Source organism: Polypterus senegalus, chromosome 13, assembly GCF_016835505.1.
Source record: "Polypterus senegalus isolate Bchr_013 chromosome 13, ASM1683550v1, whole genome shotgun sequence".
Lineage (NCBI taxonomy): Eukaryota > Metazoa > Chordata > Cladistia > Polypteriformes > Polypteridae > Polypterus > Polypterus senegalus.
The window spans coordinates 135,920,888-135,941,298 of NC_053166.1; the positions used below are offsets into that span (position 1 = coordinate 135,920,888).

The 20,411-nt window shown below is 38.4% G+C and overlaps 1 protein-coding gene across 5 annotated transcripts in view; it reads left to right on the forward strand.

The window, feature by feature from the left end:
- Positions 1–638: 638 nt before the first annotated feature.
- unkl (unk like zinc finger) overlaps positions 639–20,411 on the forward strand; it is a 97,095-nt gene continuing 77,322 nt past the window's right edge. For 2 of the 5 annotated variants that reach the window (XM_039775705.1, XM_039775707.1), the window contains exons 1-2: positions 639–1,064; positions 2,852–3,061. In XM_039775705.1, the coding sequence (XP_039631639.1) occupies positions 883–1,064; positions 2,852–3,061 (392 nt within the window). In that variant the 5' untranslated portion in view covers positions 639–882. Of the gene's footprint in view, positions 1,940–2,851; positions 3,062–20,411 lie in introns of those variants that run through there. The other 3 variants (XM_039775706.1, XM_039775708.1, XM_039775710.1) reach the window with 3 other exon arrangements.

Genomic DNA, 20,411 nt, shown 5'->3' on the forward strand with positions numbered 1-20,411 from the left:
AGTACATTTTAGTATCTAAGACAACTGCATTTTGTTTTACTTTTTTCCATTTTTTTACTAACGGATGCATGATATATTAATCAATGCATTGGAAAATAATGCTATTGGAATCTCTGCTGTACAAGATAGTACGTTTAAGTACATTTTAATATCTAAGACAACTGCATTTTGTTTTACTTTTTTCCATTTTTTTTTTTTACTATTTTCACTATTTTTTTTTTTTTTACTAACGAATGCATGATATAGTAATTAATGCATTGGGAAATAATGCTATTTGAATCTCTGCTATTAAATCACTGCACAAAACCAAAGTCACTTTAACAGATAGTATTCAGTTTAGAAAGTTATGTAAGCAATTGAACTATAGCTCTTTTACTTACAAGTTGCTGTTGGTAATCACTTAAATTCAATACATAAAATAAAGCATCGGTTTTAACGTTCTGTGGTAGAATTACACCTGAATGGGACAAATTGTACTCGAATGTCTCACAAATGCACTGTTGATTATATAGACAGAGAGCATACGCAGATTGCATGGAAAAAATAACATCGTCACGGGAACTGTCAGTAGTACAAGATCCACCTTCCCATGGTGTTTAGTGTATGCCCTCTATTGGTTTTACTATGGTCCACTTTTACTTAAAAGCCCCAAATAACGTGTTTATCATCCGAAATCTCTAAGTGGGTCCCTTGTGGGTGAAAACCGTTGCACCCAATTCTACCAGAATGCACTCGGCTTTCCGCGTTGCCACAACTGTGAATTACTTCCTAGTTAGTAATAGATGTGTAACTGTAATTAATTCTACAAAAATATATATATATTATATATATATATATAATTTAAAGCCGTTGACTTTAAACTAATTTCTAAAAGAAACTGTTATGCGTCAAGATGTCAGGAACAGTACACACAGCACTAGTACGCAGACACTAGACATCAGATGGAACTTTGCCGCAGACGTATTCCTAGGCTCATCAGACCGTATCTCGTTTAGAAGACTGCGTCAGGCTACGTTTCGTCTCATTGAATGTTGTTGTTTTTCGCTAAAGTCGGCTTTCCAAAGGTTAAGAGCAATTCCAATGCCTATATAAGTGAACCTTCTTTCGAGTTCTACCACAGGCTGGGTAGGGAAATGGGTCGCCCTTAAGAGGACAGCGGCTTACCAAGCAGACATCGCTGACACGGTCCTCTCTCTTTCACACACGGACACGTTTCGGGAATAGGACTGTCCGCTGCAGCGGAAGAGAAATACATTTCTGAAAACGCCGAGAAGTCGGACTATTTTGAGACCAGATTTGCCCATACGCTCTTTAAGAACTTAGGGCCCATCAAAGCACATAGGACGGTTTGATGATAAAGTTGAGCCGGCTCCGCTAATTGCGTACTCTAAAAATCTGTATTTCAACGAGCCACTGCGGCAGGCCGGGCATTTGTAATCAGCTTTAGTAACTTTCGTGTAACATGGAAGAAGATTTCGCTTTGTATTCTGTTACATTCATTGAAATAATGAAAATGATCACAATGCACTTCTAACGTTTATAACTAATACTTGCACCGTACAGCGCTAGCGCAAATGAAACACGCATACCCCTGCAACACTTCCAGCGGATCCAGATTGCCACCGCCAGGGATGACGAATGGCTCCACAATCGCCAGTGCTCACAGAAGGACGACAGTCTTTGCGTTTTTACCTAAAGATATCCCCGTCCTTGGCATTGGCTTGGTGTCGTGCACGCGCGAACGGTTTGGTGGAGGAGTGAGCGCTGTTTGTTTATCCCGCCAGTTGCCCATGCTGCTCTGCTGCCCGCTAGCAGAGTGCGAGGAGTGGAGCGAGAGGCCTCCGCGCAGGCGCTCTTTATTGTTTTGACTGAAAATGCCGTCGGTTTCGAAAACGGCGGCGAGCGCTTCTCCTCAAACCGAGAAACCAACCCACTACACGTAAGTAAAGCGATATTCAGAACCGCAGGAAAATTTGATAAAAATAAACAAAAAACACCGCAAGGCTTAAACCTCGCTATTCTTTTAGTGAAGTCGAAACGTTGCAGAAATTGGTCTGCGGAGTGGGTTTAAAAATGGTGCTTTTTTTCCCTTTTGTAATTTTTCTTTCCCCTCCGAATGCACGTAAGTAAATAAAAATGCAACATTTAACGGACACTTTGACTCCTATAATTAATCGGACGATTAACGACTTATTTTATATCACCTTAATTAACCGCTTGCAAAATATTTGTTTGCACGACCAAGAGCTAACTTGCATTTTACTTTTATTTTTTGCCATCTTCTATCTCGGCCTGATTTGCTGAAGTATGTACGCATCTTTCTTAACGTACGTATCCGCTCTGAACGTGGCGTTTACGGAGCACATCTTACGCAGATGGTGAATAAGAATAGCTCGGCGCCGTGAAAGATGCATGGGAGTTTTTGGGTAGTATGGAGTAACATTTCTACAACAAGAAGCGGCAATAAAATACCCATGGTGCTCAACGATTTTTTTCGTCTGTTATTTTTTACTTCTGTTTTATAAATGCTCAAACGGGCTCTATCTGCATGGTTCCTTTTAAAGTGGGATGGTATCAAATGTCAAAATGGGACACGGTTTCGTGTATCCGCTACTGTGGCCAGTCGTTGTACAGTTAATGTGCTGTTTATTCTCATTTTGAATACGCCATGTATTTGCTTAAACTACGAGAAACTTAGTTTAGGAAATGCTTTTGGAAGACATGTCCGGAGGCGAAGTGATGATGAAATGATCGCCACATTCAGATAGAACCATGCAGAGTAATATTTGTTATTGCTGTTGAGGTAGATCAGAAAGAACGATTATTAATACATATCTCTAATACCTTACAGCTATTTAAAGGAGTTTAGGACAGAGCAATGCCCCCTGTTCTTGCAGCACAAGTGCACCCAGCACAGACCTTTCACATGTTTTCACTGGCATTTCCTAAACCAGCGAAGACGGAGGCCTATCAGGAGACGGGATGGGACATTTAACTACAGTCCAGATGTGTATTGTACTAAGTACGATGAAACTACAGGGATCTGCCCCGATGGAGACGAGTAAGTGATTCTTTACGTTTTTGTTTTGTTTTGCGCTGCCTGCCTGACGGAGCTATTCGGAGGCGATGGAAGCATCGCTGTCCAACTACGAGGGATTCTGGAATTGTTTTTTAGATCCCCCATAAGGGATTGTTCGGGATTAGTCGGCAGATTTACATTTGAAATATTTTGCCGTTTATTGTTTACACAGCATACGTTTTAGACACACAATATTAAAGTTGTCGTTTGGCCCAGTGTCTTGACGTTTGTATTGTTGTGAAGCAAGTACGTTGTGTGCGCGGATCGCCATTATTTAAGTTCATCTCGTCAGAAATAGTAATTGGGGTGGTCATAGTCCTTCGTGATCTGTTGGATAATGTGTTTTTTTATTTTTGAGAAGAATAATCAACAGGATTAACGGGTACTAAAAGCGCACACCGTGTGACACGTACACGATTAAACCTGCTTTTTGGGTTATAGTAGTTGTGAATTACCCATGTTTCGAGCTACCTGCGACGCATGTACTCTTGTTTTTTGGGTTTGTATTTGCTTCGACACAAATGTCTTAAACATGCCCGCAAAATAACGTTGCGACGCTACAAGCGTGGGTTGCATACAAAATAGCAAGCAAGGGGGCGGGCTGGACAAAGCTCCACTACGCCCCCTTCCCTTGCTTTTGTTTTCGGGATTTATTCGAGGATCGAAACCTAAGGGCTCGACGATTTATTATTTCTGTGGTCCCCGTGGGTGTTTTGTCTAACTCGCTTGGACATGAGGTGCTGCAGTCTTCCGAGCAGTCCAGCAGCTGTGTTGCCTGCCCGCCTTTTGTTCTTTCTTTCACGGGCTGCGCTCACGCCCCTTTCCAGGCACAGCCTGAGACCCGATTCCCTGCTTCGCACGTCCATCCCCCCGATAGTTTCACTTTTCCTTGCGCTTTGTTGGCGGGACAGGAAGAAACGACAGTGGCTCCGGTTCTGTTTCGCAACCGCCAAACAGGTTTAGACATAGCGATTTTTTTATTTGAGGAGAACTGACAATTTTTGGAATGCGACGCGATTTCTGTTCTTCACACGCGACAAAAATTATAGATACGCAATAGTTTGTGTGTCAGGCTTGCTAATTAAACAGATCCCTTGTTTTTTAACGGCACAGTCAATGTTCCCTTTAAATTGAGGCGATTACCCTGTAGCGTTTGGGCGTTTTGTTTATAAATACGCTCTAAAGTGCAATAAAACCATTTACTCCTAGATACGCCCCCCATACCACCCTCCCCGCTCACACGTAAAGTCTGCCATGTAGATTGAAAGTGTCGTACGCCATGACACCTCACACGGTATAGCAACACTCGCTGTCTTTGCTGCTGACCCACGAAAAATAGCAGAAACCCTCTCCGTTTGTGTTTTGAACTCGAGTGCACTCCTTAGGAACACGAGTGTCGTTGTATTACTATTTCTGTTGTAGCCTGCATTGCCTCAGATTGGTTAAACACTACACACGATAGATTCTCTTTTCCAGTAGGGTACATTTTTAATTTTGATAATACAGTATTAAGGATTGGGGGTATAGTGCGTTTTTCTCTGCAGACGTGCTATCTTTTTTTTAAGATATTGGTTATTTGATTTGTCTCAGGTTTGTTGATTCGTACATTTATTGTCGATTGATAAACCTGACCCATCTACTATCAGTTTTTTCGGACCTGACACTCTCCTGTTGCTCGAAGAGGGGACAATGATGCTAAAAGTGTTTTTTGCGAGTTTAGACTTGTTGCCAGTAGAATGATTTTTACAAAGTCTACTGAGAAAAAGTGCTTATTAAAATAGTAAAATGTGAAGATTGTAATAATTGGAATAAAGTTATCATTAAAAAATACAATATTTAATGTTTCAATAATGATTTGACTTAAGAGTATAACATAACGATTGACGCTTGATGAAATGTAGAAATGAGTTCTGTCGTTTTGGCATTTTATTAGCGTTTGTTTTCCTTTTTAGGTTGGGGCTAGAGTTCAGTGTAAAGCAGTTTAAGAAGTCTGCATGATTTGTCGGATTGATTTTCATAGGTGACATTATGATATAAAACCTATTGGGTTGTTGTTTGTTTTAAAACATTGTGTTACTAAATTGACTGTTTTGTACTAGCAGTCTCGTTGGCTTTCAATTATATCTGCTTTGTAAACAAACCCTTGTTAATGCTGATATTTGAATTGAATGTTAATAAACAATTCCCCTGTGTAACAACGTTTTGTTTTTCTAAGTACTGTACACTTGCACATAGTGAGGCAGACTTCACTCAGCTTTGCCATTAACACCTGTTCCCACAATGCATACTAAAGACCACTCATTTTAGAAAAAAAATGTCAGCCTTTGACATTCAAAAAATGAATGTTAAAAGTTGATTACTTGAGTAAACTGGTATTGAGTAAAAGCTAAACTAAAAAAAAAGTGACCATGTGCTGTTTTATATTGACAAAACAGCCTTCCAGTTAATGGTCTGTTTTTATAAGGGTTTTTTCAACTAAAGTGTTTTTGATACATGCAGAATTAGTTCCAAAGCTGTAGTCTTTTGTTTTCTACAGTTTCAGCGTTAATTTTTGTGAAAATGTCGCAAAGATGTATTTTTCATTGCATAATGACATTTGTTGAGTTGTGGATGATATGCAGATTATTATTAATATAGTATTAAAAAAACTTAAGACATTCAATTCAAAGTGTTGTCTACATTCTTTCTACTGTCGTTCCGTTAATCTTATTTACCAATATTCTAATTTTGCATGATTTTTATAGATTAATGTAGGGCTGACACTAAAGATATTTTGTAAACTATTAATCTATTAACAATTTTATCGATTAGTCTAATAACTTATTTTGTCCAAATAATCCAAGTAAGCATATGAATGTTTTCTGTATTTTAAGTTTTTATTAAATAATTTTATAAATGAAATTTGAAAGCCCCTCAATGGCTTTTTTTTAAAGTGAGAGGTATATTTTAAATGAACTCTCAAAAAGAAATTTTATATTAATTAACTGGAATTTAATCAATTAAATTATGTAAATATGTATTTATATTTATTGTAAGACTCATTGCACATGTATTAAAAAAAATCTTGAGATGTATATGACTGCTTATTCAAGTGAGTAGAGCTGTAAGGTTATTAAGGAGCTGGCATGTTGTGAGGTCTTACAGATTTTATTAGCAGACTAGGGCTGGGAATCCATTAAAAAAGGTTAACTGCATTAATGTATAAAATTAATTGTGATTAATCACACTTAACATTGAAATCTAATAAAAAATAATACATAAATAATAAAAAAAAACACACTGAATTCCAAAATTAATGTAGAAAGAACAGAAAATTATTTAATAATTAATGGCATAGGTTAAACAATGCCCTTAAACCTGAACTTTTAACAAAGTACTACTTGAGTGAGTACAACCTGAATTAGAATACCTTCCTAAAAGTCAAATTGAAAAGACGGCAATAAGAAAACAAGGCCGATGTATTAATTCTCAAATTGGCATAGCGTTTGAGACGCAGACCTATCAAAGTAAAATATGTTCAAAACAACTATTGACTTTGAATGCACTGCTAAAGGCTGATTTTATTGAAAGAATATGCATCTCTTAAATGGGCATACATTAAAACTTATGTTTAAAACTCTGCAAATACTATCCTCAATTGTTCATTACTACCAATGACTTGATAATTATAATTGGGTTACAAGAAGTGTGCAAACACAGAAAAAAGATGGAAAACACTGCTCAACCTGCAGTACACCTTTGCTCCTGTTATGCTAAAAAAGATCTCCATAGCTGGTATTTTGCTTAAACACTGACACTGTGCATTACTTGAATGGTTATATTGTGTTCTTTGCATAAATTACCATAGATACTGCAAACTGAAATAATGGGCAAGAATTGTCATTACACTTCTGTTTTGTAAAACTTTGTCATTCTATTAGAGCAGTCAGCACTGTAAGTTACCTGCCAAACCAGAAAGTTAAATACAGAGGTACTAGAGACTTATTTTGGTTTTAGTGCCACTCAAAGATAACTTTTGTAGCGCTTATGTGATTTAACATTGAAACATGAAATAGCAAAAAAAAAAAATTTACCTTCACAACTTTTCCTTTGGCATTGCACCAGGACTGCCATAAACTCCTCCTTTTCTCCCACTCCCCTGCACCTATGTCAGTATGTATAAATCAAGAAAATAAACACCAGTGCTACATACTGATGTGGCGTATCATTGTGAACCATGTAATATAAAGTTTTAAACCTTTCTATGAAATGTTTATTTCATAAAATTTTTAAAGGTAGCATATAAATACATTATAGGCATGCATTATTTAACAGAGAAATAATTCATTTTTAAAATTTGGGTCAAGTTAGTATTTTTCAAGAATAAGTTGGGACACCAAAATTTAATGAGAAATATGTGACTATTACGGGATATATGGGCTATTTGTTCTTTCTAGTATATCCCCACACTTTCATCAACTATGGTGCTCCTTTCCGGCCAGATGGTCTTCCATCTCATTTGCTGAAAAAAGCCCGGAACAGTTTCATTTCAAAACTGTTAATTGTTAATTTGCTCTATGGTCTGTACAGTTGATCCATTTGGAATTGCAGTATAAGGTGTGTGTGTCATTTTTCTTTTCAAGAAAGCCCAATTCCCTGCAGTGGCATGCCTGTAAGTGTGTAGGTAGAGTGGTATATGTTGCTGTGCTGTAAAACTTTCTTTCAGTTTGAATACTATGCGATAGATGCAACAGATTAACAAGATTTAAAATGTATCTTCCTGAGTCTGCCTGATCGTTTATTGAATATTATTTATTTACAGTTTAATCACCAAAGAAAAAAACTCATCAATAACTTAAGTAAAGTCTGATATATAAAATAATAGAAAGAAAAATTCTAATTCTTTTGAAAGTAAAGTGCTTATACATTTAAAAAATAACCTTCATATATAATAATTTTTTGTATAATTTTTTGATTCATGAGGCATTTATGGCAAATTACTGATCACAACATGTTTTATTTTAAGAGACGAGAGCATACATTTTGGACAACATTTTAGATAATTTCAAATGACTTTTTTCTTACCACAATATAAAGGTCCTAAAAATTTCCTTAAAAAAAAAAAAAAAAAGTTTCTGTCTTTGTTCAAGCATAGATGGACTTTGCATTTCCCACAATAGATATGTGAGAAGTAATTTCCTCTGCTTGCATCACTGTCAGGTTTCTCATGCTGGAAAATGATCAGTACCATCCTTTTTTCACATCAAGAGGCACAGTACAAGTTGGCCTTTTGCTGGGTGGTGTTACATCTGATTCTGGAGAGGATGGTGGTCTGCAGCACTTGATCTTGGCATTTCCTGGGCTTCTGAGAGAAGTGCCAAATGTAAGTCTGAAACCTTCACAGAGCCATGGGTTTCTTTGAAACCTTCAGTTTGTTCTGGTCTTTTCTGTGCAGGATCCATACATTGATGACTGCCACTGTGACATTGTGTCACCAAATGTGCATGTACCATCCTTGGGATTTGAAGCTTAACTTGTAAGGTGCAGAGAGCAAATTGAGGAGGTCAACACCTCCCATGAATGTCTTGTATGCCTCAGCAATGACTAGTCTAGGACAGTTGTATCTACTGATTTTTCCTGTTTCTGTACACTGTACAAGTTTTGTTTTTTTTCTTCAGTTTCACATAGTATTTCATCAGTTACAAAATGATTGAAATACATGTATGGTGTCCAGTCTGACCTATGTTCTGATGCTTCTTCAACACATTTATAAAACTCAGTGTCTGGAGGATCCAATTCCACTTTTCTCCATCTGTACCATTTCCTTTTGACTTTGCCCTTTGCTGACTCCTCTGGTGTTTTTGGGCCAATTCCTTCTGTGCTCATCTGGTTTACTCTTTCATTTTGCAGTTCTTCCTCATCACTACTAGTAGAGCTTTGCTTTAGGATTTAATTCCTTATTATTATCATCGTCAGTCTTACCCTAACTGTTCCATGTTATTTGAATTGCCATATACAAATAAGATCATTTCATCTTCAGTGCTGTACTTTTTGCTACCTAAAATTACCCATTAAAATCAAATTATTGTATACTCTGAATTTGTGCTTTTAATTGGACAATTTAACTTGCACATTAAAGATTTTTGAAAAATACAAATTGAAAATTGATGGAAAAAATATTAGCAAGTGAGCCACTGCAGCATTCGGCTAATTATCCTAAACAGGTTGCAAATATAGAAAATTAATATAAATATTTCAATTTCCATTGTAAATATTTCCTAAACTGACATTTTGATTTAATAGTCAAAATTTTATTTTGCATTGTTGTAAATATAATGCATTTTGTGTTATGAAATGCAATAAAATGATAATTGAGAGGATTATGGCTAAATTACCCAATATACCTGTACTATCATATTACAGGCACACAAATTCAAAATGATTTTACTATAAATTCTAGTATAAAATAAGTATTTATAAGTTGTTTCAAGCTACTACACCTTCATATTGAAATATCAGTAACAATATAAATAATATTCTATTTGTAACTTTTTTTCCCCAAAAAAGTTTGTCTGCGTCTCCACCTTGAGGTGACCAATTATTGTTTAAATGCCATCCTTTGCCTGCAGTGCACAGATATTTCAACAGATGGCAGAAGACACAATCTGCTTGTGTAGAACCGGCATTTCAGGGACTGTGCGAGTATATTAATGTTGCACAGTTCTGAGAATCCTCATAAAGCAAATATGATACAAATGGCGATACAGAGAAACTGCCCTGTTTTTATATAGGATTATATTGCAGATAAGAAGTTTATTTTCTTCTTCATATCTACAAGAAGATAGTTAAAAGGTCACAAATTGCTGGTCCTGACTTAAATATCTGGCTTAGGGTGAAAACGCAAGTACATTTAACAGAGACTGAATGACTGTGTTTATCTGTTCAATCTCAATGTAGAAATTCATCTATACGTTATTAGTTATTGATTGATTGGTTCAAGCAGTGCAGTTGGTAAATCTGAAATTAGTGGCAATTAAAATGTGACAGTTCAAAGGGTTGGAAGAGGGTTCCTTCTCACTTTGTTGTAGGGTAACAGTGCTTTAGCCTTTGCTTGTTTTGCAGTGTGGCAGTGGCTATATAGCATATTGAATGTGTATGAATTAATTCTTGTCTGATTGTCCACACTTTGTGGTTATTGGAGCCACACCTCAATTAAAGTCCTAGTGAAATGCCTATATCAACCTTCCAGCCATCAATTTCATGCTTTTTATCTAACATGGTATCGGGGCTATTCAAGTATTCTTATTCATGTAAAAGTAGGGATTGAGGTCATTTTTCTGTTTGGTAACACTTGTTTATATTTGGAAGGTTTTGTTCCTGGATTTCAGTGACACTCTCCATCTTTATTTTTTGTTGCGACTTGTATTTGCACAATGAAAGTGAAGTGATAATTCCTTATTTGGCATGTTTCCACATGGTTTACATTCAAGTAGATATATTAAGTTGTGTAATACAGTTGTTAACTTCTAAAAAGCCTGTACAAGAGCATTGTTCTGAGATAAGAAAAACAACCCAACAAGGCTTTTGTTTTTATGTTGGACTCCTGTGTTATTTACTGCCATTTTAAAACAAGGATACAAGTACAGTTACAAAGCTACAGTTGTGCTTGAAAGTTTGTGAACCCTTTAGAATTTTCTATATTTCTGCATAAATAATGACCTAAAACATCAGATTTTCACTCAAGTCCTCAAAGTAGATAAAGAGAAACCAGTTAAACAAATGAGACAAAAATATTATACTTGGTCATTTATTTATTGAGGAAAATGATTGAATATTACACATTTGTGAGTGGCAAAAGTATGTGAACCTCTAGGAATAGCAGTTAGTTTGAAGGTGAACTTCAAACTTTCAAGCACAACTGTATGTATTAAAAAAATAATAAAAATAAAGCATATAAAAATGTTTCTCTCTAGATCACAATTTTGTGTGAAAAATAAATGTATATAATGATTGTGAAGAAATAACTTTTACTTTGACATATTGTACATATGCTTTAATTACTAATAAGGTGGAATGAAATCTGCTCCATCAGATTATCCTTTACAGTATAAGAATAACAGATACAATATAGAGAAATCAGGGTATTTCTTTACCTTAAAATTAAGTCGGACCTTTTTTCTCTGCAGTTAGCAACAGCATAACTGATAGAAAACACACATCGAGTACAATGGTGGTGTGAAGAGAAGGTTTCTGTGGGTTTACACACAGGCATCAATAATCACGCAAATAGTGGTATGTGAAAAAGTACATTATTTTTGCAAAAAAAAATTGAATGCAGCTGTTAGTACAATATCACGCAAATGTGTGATCCTCTCATCTAGTAACAGCTAGATCAAATGAGGTTTTCATACATAGTGGTAATCAACAAAGAATAGAAAATACATTGTATTCATAAGCATTTAAATTCTGCATGTGCTGAGGGGTACATTTTTCTGCCAAATGTATGGTCACTAGGAGGTCAGAGCAACATTAGGTATAAAGCAAGTAGCAGATGTCCTGGATGGTACACAGAACGTGTTCAGGGCTCTGTCACACAGCCATACAGAAAAGGGTGTGTTGTGTGCAATCCTGCAACAGAAACCTATTATTAAAGTATCTGTTTAGTTTTATTTAAGTTACTTGCTAAAGATATTTTGAAACAGTGTGATCTGGTGTCACAGTGGCCATTGTTCACTTGGGGGCTAAGATTAAGGACGGAAATTATTTATGTAATAAAGGACTAAATGCATTTTTTTTTTCAATTTAAAAAGTATTACTGACACATTTCTAGTATTCACTGTTAAAGCACATAATTGTATTCCATTAAACACATTAATATCGATCAATTATAAAATGCATGGGCAGAACATGCAAATCATATACAGTTAGCGCTTTAAGGCGGGAATATCAGCTCTGTGCTACCATTCTGCCTATATGTTAAGACATCTCTGCTAGTGCGAGACAATTTTGACAAAATTCAGTATAGCTATATCCATTGAGTATATCACAGCATCACAATATTTAACGATATTTAATATGTATTAATAAAGATACTACTGTGCCTGCAGAATATCAATACCTTTATGCCAAAAAGTTGTACTGTATGCTTAGTGTTTTAAAGTATAACTAAACAAAAAGCAGTTTCCATAATGGAAGTTGGCTTTATTTATGTACTAGCAAAATACCCGCGCTTCGCAGTGGAGAAGTAGTGTGTTAAAGAAGTTATGAAAAAGAAAAGGAAACATTTTTAAAAATAACGTAACATGATTCTCAATGTAGTTGTTTTGTCACTGTTATGAGTGTTGCTGTCATCAAGGATTTGATTATCATTATTTCTTTCAATCAGGTTCGTATTTGGAGGATGTGTCGTGTTCCAAGTTGTATTTCGTGTTTGTCAACCGCTGTAAAGATAACAGGTTTCATTCATTGAAGTGTTCACTAACCAAATCGGTAGTGAATCTAAGATATTTAACAGGCATTCCCGGTATTAAGTTGTGGATTTGCCTGCGAATATTTAGCGGCAGCGTGTCTATGAACTTAATTTAAACTTAAGCTTTACACCTTGCTTTCCTATTGATATGTCTACAAAGGCTTGTTCAGCGTCCGAGGGTTGTTCCTTTCTTACTGCATCAATAAACAGCTCGTCTTCCTCTTTTTCTGAGACATCCCACACTGCATGCACGGGTTTACCTTTTCCAGTCCTGCAAACTTTAGAGAAGTAGTTCAATTTACCACATTTTTTACACTGTCTTCCTTGAGCTGGACATTGACTTTTTCCACCGTGTGCTTTGTTTCCGCAGTAGCTGCACTTATGAATATGCTTGTATGCGCCACTCGCTTCATATTCTTTTGCTGCCTTCTCAATCGTGTAATGCGTTTTTCGTTCAGCGCTCTTTGGAGATTTTGCTTGTTGTCTGCGTACTGCATTCACAGTCAGTTCATGTGAGCCGCTCGGAGTACATGCATCGAAGGTTCTCAGGTGTGCTTATGCTATCATATTCATCTTAGGCATGACAAACGCCTCGTAGCGGCAGCGTGTCTGCTGCTGATGGACAGCCTTATATGGGTAGGCACTCAATTACGTGGGAGGCGTGGGTATGGGGGACGCAATATAGGCAGGCAGCCAACTACGTGGGAGGCGTGGTGATGGGTGACGCAACTCCGCCTCACACGGTGACCGAGCTGCAGGCTATGTCCGTATATATGTACGTAAGTAGGATTCAGTTATGACCGTTACGTGTAGAATTTCGGAATGAAACCTGCTTAACTTTTGTATGTAAGCTGTAAGGAATGAGCCTGCCAAATTTCAGCCTTCTACCTACACGGGAAGCTGGAGAATTACTCTCAGTCAGTCAGTTAGGGCTTTGCCTTTTATTAGTGTGTGTGTATGTTTTTATATATATATATATATATATATATATATATATATATATATATATATATATATATATATATATATATATATATATATATAAATAAAAAATGACAGATATAGATATACAGTGGAACCTCGGGTCACGAACATCTCCGAACACGTACAAATCGGGTTACGACCAAAAAGTTCACCAAACTTTTGCATCCGTTCACGACCACACACTCGGGTGAGGAATTAGCCAGTTTCCCTTCCGGTTCGAACGCGCCGATGATTTATGCATGTGTTCAGTCTCTCCCTATGCATTCGCTGTCAACTCTTTGTGCTCTATTTCGTTTCCCTTCCAGTTCATACGCGCCAGTGATTTACGCACGTGTTCAGTCTCTCCCTGTACAGTACATTGTTCACGGTCAGACGTGCATCGCACAGAGGGACTTTGTGGTATAGCGGGTCCACAGCTCATGTGAAGAGGCCAGTTTTAAATGAATAATCGCTGCGCTACAGCTGCCACGTCCTCTTCATAAATAGAAGCGCGAGGTGGCTAAAGGGAGGAAAAAGAAAAGAAAGACGGAGGTTGCGGATTAAGGAAGTAAGCAGGAAGCACGTGGATAGAGCCGGTGCGAGCGAACACATGCTCTCAGGCAGGCAGCTGGACAGTGAGCCCAAGCTAGGGGTGTTTGACTGACACTTGGTGGGGCAGAAGGAAGCAGTCACTCCAGCTGAGTGATCAAGGAGCTGGAGTGACCAGAAGGAGGACGGCAGGCAGCAGGGGGTCGCCAGTTAAAGAATGCACCGGGCTTGTTTTTAAAGAGACTGCTTCCAGCATTGTTTTAACCTTGTTGTATTTAATGAAGATTTTTTTCTATTGGATTTTAACCTCAACTTCACTTCTGTTTTTATGGGATTATTTATTTATTGAAGGATTTTGAAAGCGCTACACTTTATTTATTGGACTTTGTTTTTGATTGTTGTTTTGTTGATTTTAATAAAAGCACTTGGCACTTTTTGCACCATCCCCTTGCTCCATTTTACTGTACAGTAGGGCCTCACTGTCATGCTCATCAGTAACATTACCGACGGCGACAGGTTTAAGGGCTCCTGGAAGCGAGATGGGAGCATGCAGCAAACCTACATCATCAAAGACTTTACCTCAAAACTGTAATCTCCTCTCCACCCAGTACCTCCTCACTTCCTTCATGCCAGAACTCAATTCATGCAAGGTTATTTTTCTTGGTTGTTTTTTTTCCCTGTGCTTAAAACTTAAAAAAAAGTGTTTGCAGCGATCGGTTCGTAAGACCATGCGTGAACTCCGGCAAGGTTAGTTTTCTTGGTTGTTTATGGTTAGTTTTTGTATAGATTTTTTCAAATGTTCATTTTTTTTCCCTGTGCTTAAAACTCATGGAAAAAAAAGAGTTTACAGTGTTTGTAAGGCTATATATAGCATGAACTCTTATAAAGTTAGTTTTCTCTGTTCTGGGTTTTCTCAGTATTCAATGTTTTTACATTTAGTTTACCATTACACTGTACATTCTGTAGTATAATTTAACTGTTTTTGTGCTTATAGATCTTTAAAAAAATATATTTACATACAGTTTGAACGGTCCAGAATGGTTTCGTTGTATTTACATACAATCCTATGGGGAAAATTACTTCGGGTCACGACCAAATTGGGTTTTGGAACGAATTACAGTTGTGACCTGAGGTTCCACTGTAGATTCTCTCTCTCTCTCTCTCTCTATCTATCTATCTAGCTATCTATCTATCTATATATATATGCGATACTTAGGCACCTGACCCAACACGGAGGCACGTATAAAGACTTTTTATTTCTTTCTTCAGCCGTGGGCGCATGTCTTTCCTGTGACCCACAGGCAATACACAGTCCCAAAGCATAACACTAAAGCACAACACACTCTTCTTCCTCTGCCACCACTCCTCCACAAGCGTAGTCCTCCTCCTCCCGACCCTGGCTCCTCGAGTGGTGGTGGCTGGCCCTTTTTATAACCCACCCGGAAGTGTTCCAGGTGCTTGACCACCTGGTTCTAATTGCACCTCCGGGTGGGGCTGAAGATTCGTCCAGCCAGGCTGCTGAGTCCATGCAGCTCCCCCTAGCGGCCATCCGAGCCCCCAACCAGGCTGTGGAGGACTCCATCTCCCATGGAGCCCTGCGGGTGGTTGGGGAATCGCCGTCAGCCATGGAGGCTGCCACCAGCATCCCGGGGGAGGTACTGGACTCACCGGAACATAAGCAGCAGGGGCGTCCCTGCCGGGCTTGGGACCCGGCTTCCTTCACAATATATAGATAGATATATAGGCAGTCCCTGGGTTACGTACGAGATAGGGACTGTAGGTTTGTACTTAAGTTGAATTTGTATGCAAGTCAAAACGGGTACATTATTTTAATAAGTGCTATTGTTGACCGGCTGTAACCAAGTGCTCTGCCAATGAATGATGGAATTTCACCTTTCTCTGACCTTTTTGATTATTTCTACTTTATTTTCAATGGCGATGGTTTTTCTCTATTTTACTGTATCATCAGCACTTGCACCAGATTTGTTTTTCAGAGACATTCTTGAAGGGTGAAGACAAAAGGTTAAGATGAGTTCTTCTGCACAGCACTGCCTGTAGCGTCTGCCCACCAAAAACGAACATGATGCAGCCAAAGGCGGGTAGTGAATCGCCCAACCCCAATTCAACAAGCAGCCATCCGAGGCACACTACAATGTTACCCCCACCTCCCCGTTCACCCTCAAATGCCTCCATTCAGCCACAACCGGGTCAGTGCTTGCATCATTACCAGCCGTGTGTGCCGGGCGGGCAGTGAAACGCCCCTCCACTCCATCCAGCCTGCGTCCAGTCAGGAGCAGTAGCTGTGGTGGTGTAGTGGGCGGGCGGCAAACCATCGTCCTAGCTGTGGCCCCGGTGACAATGGACCACGGGTCACTGCTTGCTGCTGGGAGCCACCCAAGGGACACTACTGTACACTGCGCGAGCAGCGAAATCTCCCCCCTCCAGCCACCGCTTGCAGCATTCCCAGGCCGAAGATGACGGAGCGGCAGTTACTGAGGTGTATGCGTCGCAGCTCCATCCTCATTCGTATGTCGTAGGTCGGATGTCCGTAACCTGGGGATTACCTGTATATAGATAGATGAACTGTTCTTTCAAAATAATCTTAATATTTGCATTCATCATTGCCATATAAGCATTAAGAAAATATTTTAATAGATTTTTACTAGTCACTATTTTAAATATTTCAAATGTGCAAACTGCACAAAAAACAGAATTCAAAAAGCAAAAACTAAAAACAGCTCACTCAGGTAGACAGATACTTTAGTTCACTTTATTGACTTTTTTAGAATTTAAAATATGTAAACAATGAAATATGTCAAAAATCTTAAACAAGTTTTTGGCGGATCACACAGTTTGTGTTCTGGAGCAGACACAGGAATATGTTTTTATTAACAAAGTGTTCTGAAAACTGTTATATGTGGGCCAGAAAGGCAAGCTTATCTACACTGGCTTGAGTGATCCTCTGTAAAAAGAAACCGTGTTACTACCTGTACTAAATACTCTTTCAGAGGGCACTAATTATAAGAATACATTGTTTTAATTGGATTTCTACTATTGTAAGAGGTTCATACTCATTTCTGCCTCTGCCGTTAGCAGATAGCTTTGCAGCAGTTTCTTAATTTCATGCCTACTGCCAAGACCAGTTCCTGAATTTTTTGCAGCTTTTACAAAAAAAAACAAAGCTTCCCAGAGTCGTCATCTACTTTGGTTTAAAAGCCTTAGCCACCAAATCTGATGTTCCTTGTATAAGCAGTCTTTGACATGGGCTTGCTTTCTCACCTGATCATGACGCATGCTGTAAATGAATTCTCACTAGCTCATCTGTTGCACTGTTCTTGATGAACTCTACCATATCATAATTTACATAAGTGGTTTTGAAGTGTGAATCTATAAATAATGCCATGTCTAGGAAGTTGTCAGTGGAAGGATCTGAATACTGGTCATTCAGGTATTCCAGTGTAGTTGTTTTAATCATTCTAGTGTAGGTCTGCATCATCTAATGAAACTTTCTAAACACTTAATAAAGAGCTTGAGCAGTGGCATTAGATATGACACAGTGACATACTGCTCTCCAGACAGTGCATCTGTAAATTGTCATGTTGGTGTGGTGTTGGTTTAAGCCCGAGAAATGCCTTTGTGACCATATCTTGACTGACACCTTTTTTCCTCCTCTCTTCTGGAATTTCCTTTGAAGAAAAGTGTTCTACTACATACTTTGTGGTGACTACTTCACAGTCATGGTTAGTATCAATAAATAGTAAGGTTTAATTCAACAGGCTGGCTGTGTTCAGTCAACTGAGCCTAAAGGTCAATTCACTGTCAGCTACTTGAATAAGTAAGAAAGGGTGAAATTATCTTTTACAAAGAGAATGAAAGTGTTGGAAAACTTTATTGCCTCAATTTATTAAGCATTTTAGAAATGGCTTTGCATTTATTCTGGTTTCCTTCATTTGTTATGTTTTCTTTAAAAATCTGAAACCATTCATTGTGACAGATAAACCAAAAACAGATATCAGGAGTGGAGTAAATCCTTTTGCACAGCACTGTATTGAACAAGACAAATTACAATTCAAATGTCACAAACTCCTGATGTACATACTTTCCAGTTCTCTTCCTCCTTTTTTGTAAAATCAAACTTGTCAATTTAAATATTATTATTTCAGAATTTCTGCAAAACAGTACCAGGAGTCCCCGTGGACTATGTTGTTTGCTGATGACTTTATGATCTGTAGCGATTGTAGGGAGCAGATTGAGGAGACCCTGGAGAGGTGGAGATATGCTCTAGAGAGGAGAGGAATGAAGGTCAGTAGGAACAAGACAGAATACATGTGTGTGAATGAGATGGAGGTCAGTGGAATGGTGAGGATGCAAGGAGTAGATTTGGCGAAGATAGATGAGTTTAAATACTTGGGATCAACAGTACAGAGTAATGGGGATTGTGAAAGAGTGGTGAAAAAGAGACTGCAGGCAGGGTGGAATGGGTGGAGAAGAATGTAAGGAGTGATTTGTGACACACGGATATCAGCAAGAGTGAACGGGAAGGTCTACAGGACGGTAGTGAGACCAGCTGTGTTATATGGGTTGGAGACGGTGGCACTGACCAGAAAGCAGGAGACACAGCTGGAGGTGGCAGAGTTAAAGATGCTAAGATTTGCATTGGGTGTGATGAGGATTGACAGGATTAGAAATGAATAGATTAGAGGGTCAGCTCAGGTTGGATGGTTGGGAGACAAAGTCAGAGAGGCGAGATTGCGTTGGTTTAGACATGTGCAGAGGACAGATGCTGAGTATATTGGGAGAAGGATGCTAAGGATAGAGCTGCCAGGCATGAGAAAAAGAGGAAGGCCTAAGAGAAGGTTTATGGATGTGGTGAGAGATGACATGCAGGTGATGGATGTAACAGAACAAGATGCAGAGGACCGAAAGATATGGAAGATGATCTGCTGTGGTGACCCTTAACGGGAGCAGCTGAAAGAAGAAGTCGTCGTCTTTGTTGTGTTGTTTTCAAGGTGTCCATATTCACAGATCAGCCACAACATTAAAACCACTGACAGGTGATGTGAACAACATTGACTATCTCAGTATATGGACACCTCTCAAGGGCTGGAATATATTAGGCAGCAAATGAACACTGTTCTTGAAGGTGATGTGCAGGAAACAGGAAAATGGGCAAGTGTAAAGATCTGAAGGACATAGACAAGAGTCCATTTGTGATGGCTAGACGACTGGGTCAGATCATATCTAGAATGGCAGGTCTTTATGGGTGCTCCTTGTATGCATTGGTTAGTACCTATCAAAAGTGGTCCAAGGTAGGACAACAAGGGAACTGGCGACTGGGTCATGGGCGTCCAAGGCTTATTGATGCATATCTTGCCCAATCCCACAGAAGAGCTACTGTAGCACGATCTGCTGAGAAACTTAATGCTGGCAAAGAGAAAAAGGTGTCAGAAGACATAGTGCAGTGCAGCTTGCTGTTTATCCGCAGAAAGACTATAGTGCCTATGCTGACCCCTGTCTGTTGCCAAAAGCGCATACAATGGACACGTGAGCGTCAGTGCTTGACCGTGGAGCAATGGAAGAAGGTGGCCTGGTCTGATGAATTACATTGTCTTTTAGATCATGTGGATGACTGGGTATGTGTGTACTATTCACCTGGGGAAGTGATGGCAGCAGGATGCACTATGAGAAGAATGCAAGCAGAAGTGACATGATTGAAGTGTTTTAAAATTATGAAGGGAATTAGTACAGTGGATCAAGACTTGTATTTTAAAATGAATTCATCAAGAACATGGGGACACAGTTGGAAACTTGTTCAGGGTAAATTTTGCACAAACTTTAGGAAGTTTTTCTTTACACAAAGAACGATAGACACTTGGAATAAGCTACCAAGTAGTGTGGTAGACAGTAAGACGTTAGGGACTTTCAAAACTCGACTTGATGTTTTCTTGGAGGAAATAAGTGGATAGGACTGGCAAGCTTTGTTAGGCTGAATGGCTGTTTTCGTCTAGAGTGTTCTAATGTTCTAATTTCTATGCAAGTTATACCCTGTATTTTAGGGAGATGTAGCCAGTCAAAGTTGTTATAATCCCCCCATTAAGTTCAAACTTTGTTAGCTTTAATCTCCCTTAATATTGATCCAAAAATGTAATAGGTTTTGAATAGAAAACTCCTGGTATTATGAGATCCTTCTACTGTCAGTGTGCTGTTTGGTTTAAAGCAAGCATAATGGGTTTTAATATTTTTGGCAAGTTCACACTAGTGTATTTTGCACAAGGTGAATTAGGTTATATAATCTATGACTATCTGAATATCCTTCCAGGTGTACCATAACTCTGAATTGATTCTGAAATGTTTTTTTGTAGTTTCTATGTC